This window comes from Etheostoma spectabile, chromosome 2 (assembly GCF_008692095.1).
Source record: "Etheostoma spectabile isolate EspeVRDwgs_2016 chromosome 2, UIUC_Espe_1.0, whole genome shotgun sequence".
NCBI lineage: Eukaryota > Metazoa > Chordata > Actinopteri > Perciformes > Percidae > Etheostoma > Etheostoma spectabile.
This window is the reverse complement of record NC_045734.1, coordinates 12,037,924-12,039,322: the sequence shown is the minus strand read 5'-3', so window position 1 is coordinate 12,039,322 and position 1,399 is coordinate 12,037,924. Positions and strand designations below refer to the sequence as shown.

The 1,399-nt window shown below is 36.2% G+C and overlaps 1 protein-coding gene across 1 annotated transcript in view; it reads right to left on the bottom strand.

Annotated features, from left to right (window-relative positions):
- The window catches only part of gucy1b1 (guanylate cyclase 1 soluble subunit beta 1), a 12,888-nt gene that overhangs the window by 1,683 nt on the left and 9,806 nt on the right, over nucleotides 1-1,399 (bottom strand). The window contains exon 12 of the mRNA XM_032531581.1: nucleotides 47-201. Coding sequence (XP_032387472.1) covers nucleotides 47-201 — 155 coding nt within the window. The remainder of the gene's footprint in view (nucleotides 1-46; nucleotides 202-1,399) is intronic.

Below are 1,399 nucleotides of genomic sequence, written 5' to 3'. Positions count from 1 at the left end.
GGGGGGGGGGGGGGGGGGTATGAAATAAGAAAGTATATCTACTTACCGGTAAGTGTATTCAGAGACATTTATTTTTCCCTTTTCACCAGTAGTTTCTGTACGACTTGTGAGGTTGACCGTATTTCCAAAAAGGCAATATCTAGGCATCCTCTGGCCAATCACTCCAGTCACCACTTCTCCTGTGTGGATTCCAATAGTAATCTGAAAAGAGGTGAATTGGGAAAGAGTCTTGATAGAGTCCTCTGCAATTCCACGGATGTCAGACAAATAAATAATTAATTAAATATGCCAAAACATATCCCCGTTTCTTATTAAATGCTGGCAAAACCAGGCTTAAAAATGTTTTACAGAATATACAGAGCACTGATCATTAGTCATCTGCACTAAATTCATTACTCAGTGCAGCACATGACACCTGAGAAGAACAAGTATTGGAACAAACCTGTGTATATTTTTAATCAAGGAGGTAAATGAGTTGTGCTCCACAAAGAGAGAGAGATAAAAATGCTTCTCTTTCGTTTGTTGGCCCAAGTTCTTAAAACTATCCACTAAAAAGGTGCAAAATTTGGTGGGTGGATATAAGGTTAACTTTGCCAGAAAACACAAAATTATATATTTATTTTCTTTAGGTTTGCAACAAAGTATCAATTCCAAAAGTAGCCCCAGGCAATCTTCCGACTAATTTTAACATTAGAACTTGTAGGCACTTCAGCGCTTGTTGTCTACAGAGCATGAACCCACTGAGAGTGTCTGAGACAAATGAGAATCTATTTTTAGACACCGGATCGTGAGATGATTTGAGCCTGTTTCTGCTACTAAACCAGACTCCCCTTCTGCCAGTGCCATGTTCCAAATAAACAGCCTTTTGTTAACCAGACATGATTTTCCAAAGTTAAGTCCCAACAGTCATTGATACAATAACAATCTCCAACAGTCAGTTAAACACAAGTCACACAAGGCTGTTTTTTATCCAACGTTTCACTGTGCATTACTTTAGTGTCCACATGCACACATACTATTATGCTAAAATCAATCAAAAATTCTTGAGGGTAAAGTGTTAGTCATATTAGGTTTAATGCCTTTCAGCAGTATTTGTCAGAGTTTTTAATAAATTAATTTTCAGAGCAACATCAAAAAACTAAGCTCCAAAATGCTTAAATGATATGCCAAATTTCAAATGCAATGCTACAAAACAGTAACAGGAAAACAATCAGAATCATGACAAAGACATATCGTAAACAATAAATATAGAAATATTGCTCATGTGCAAACCATCTGCCAAACTAAAAGACTCAGTCTTTAATTAATTAGAAAAAAAGATTTTTGTGCCCAGAATTAAATTTTTTATATATATACACATAAGTGTGTGTGTGTGTGTGTGTGTGTGTGTGTGTGTGTG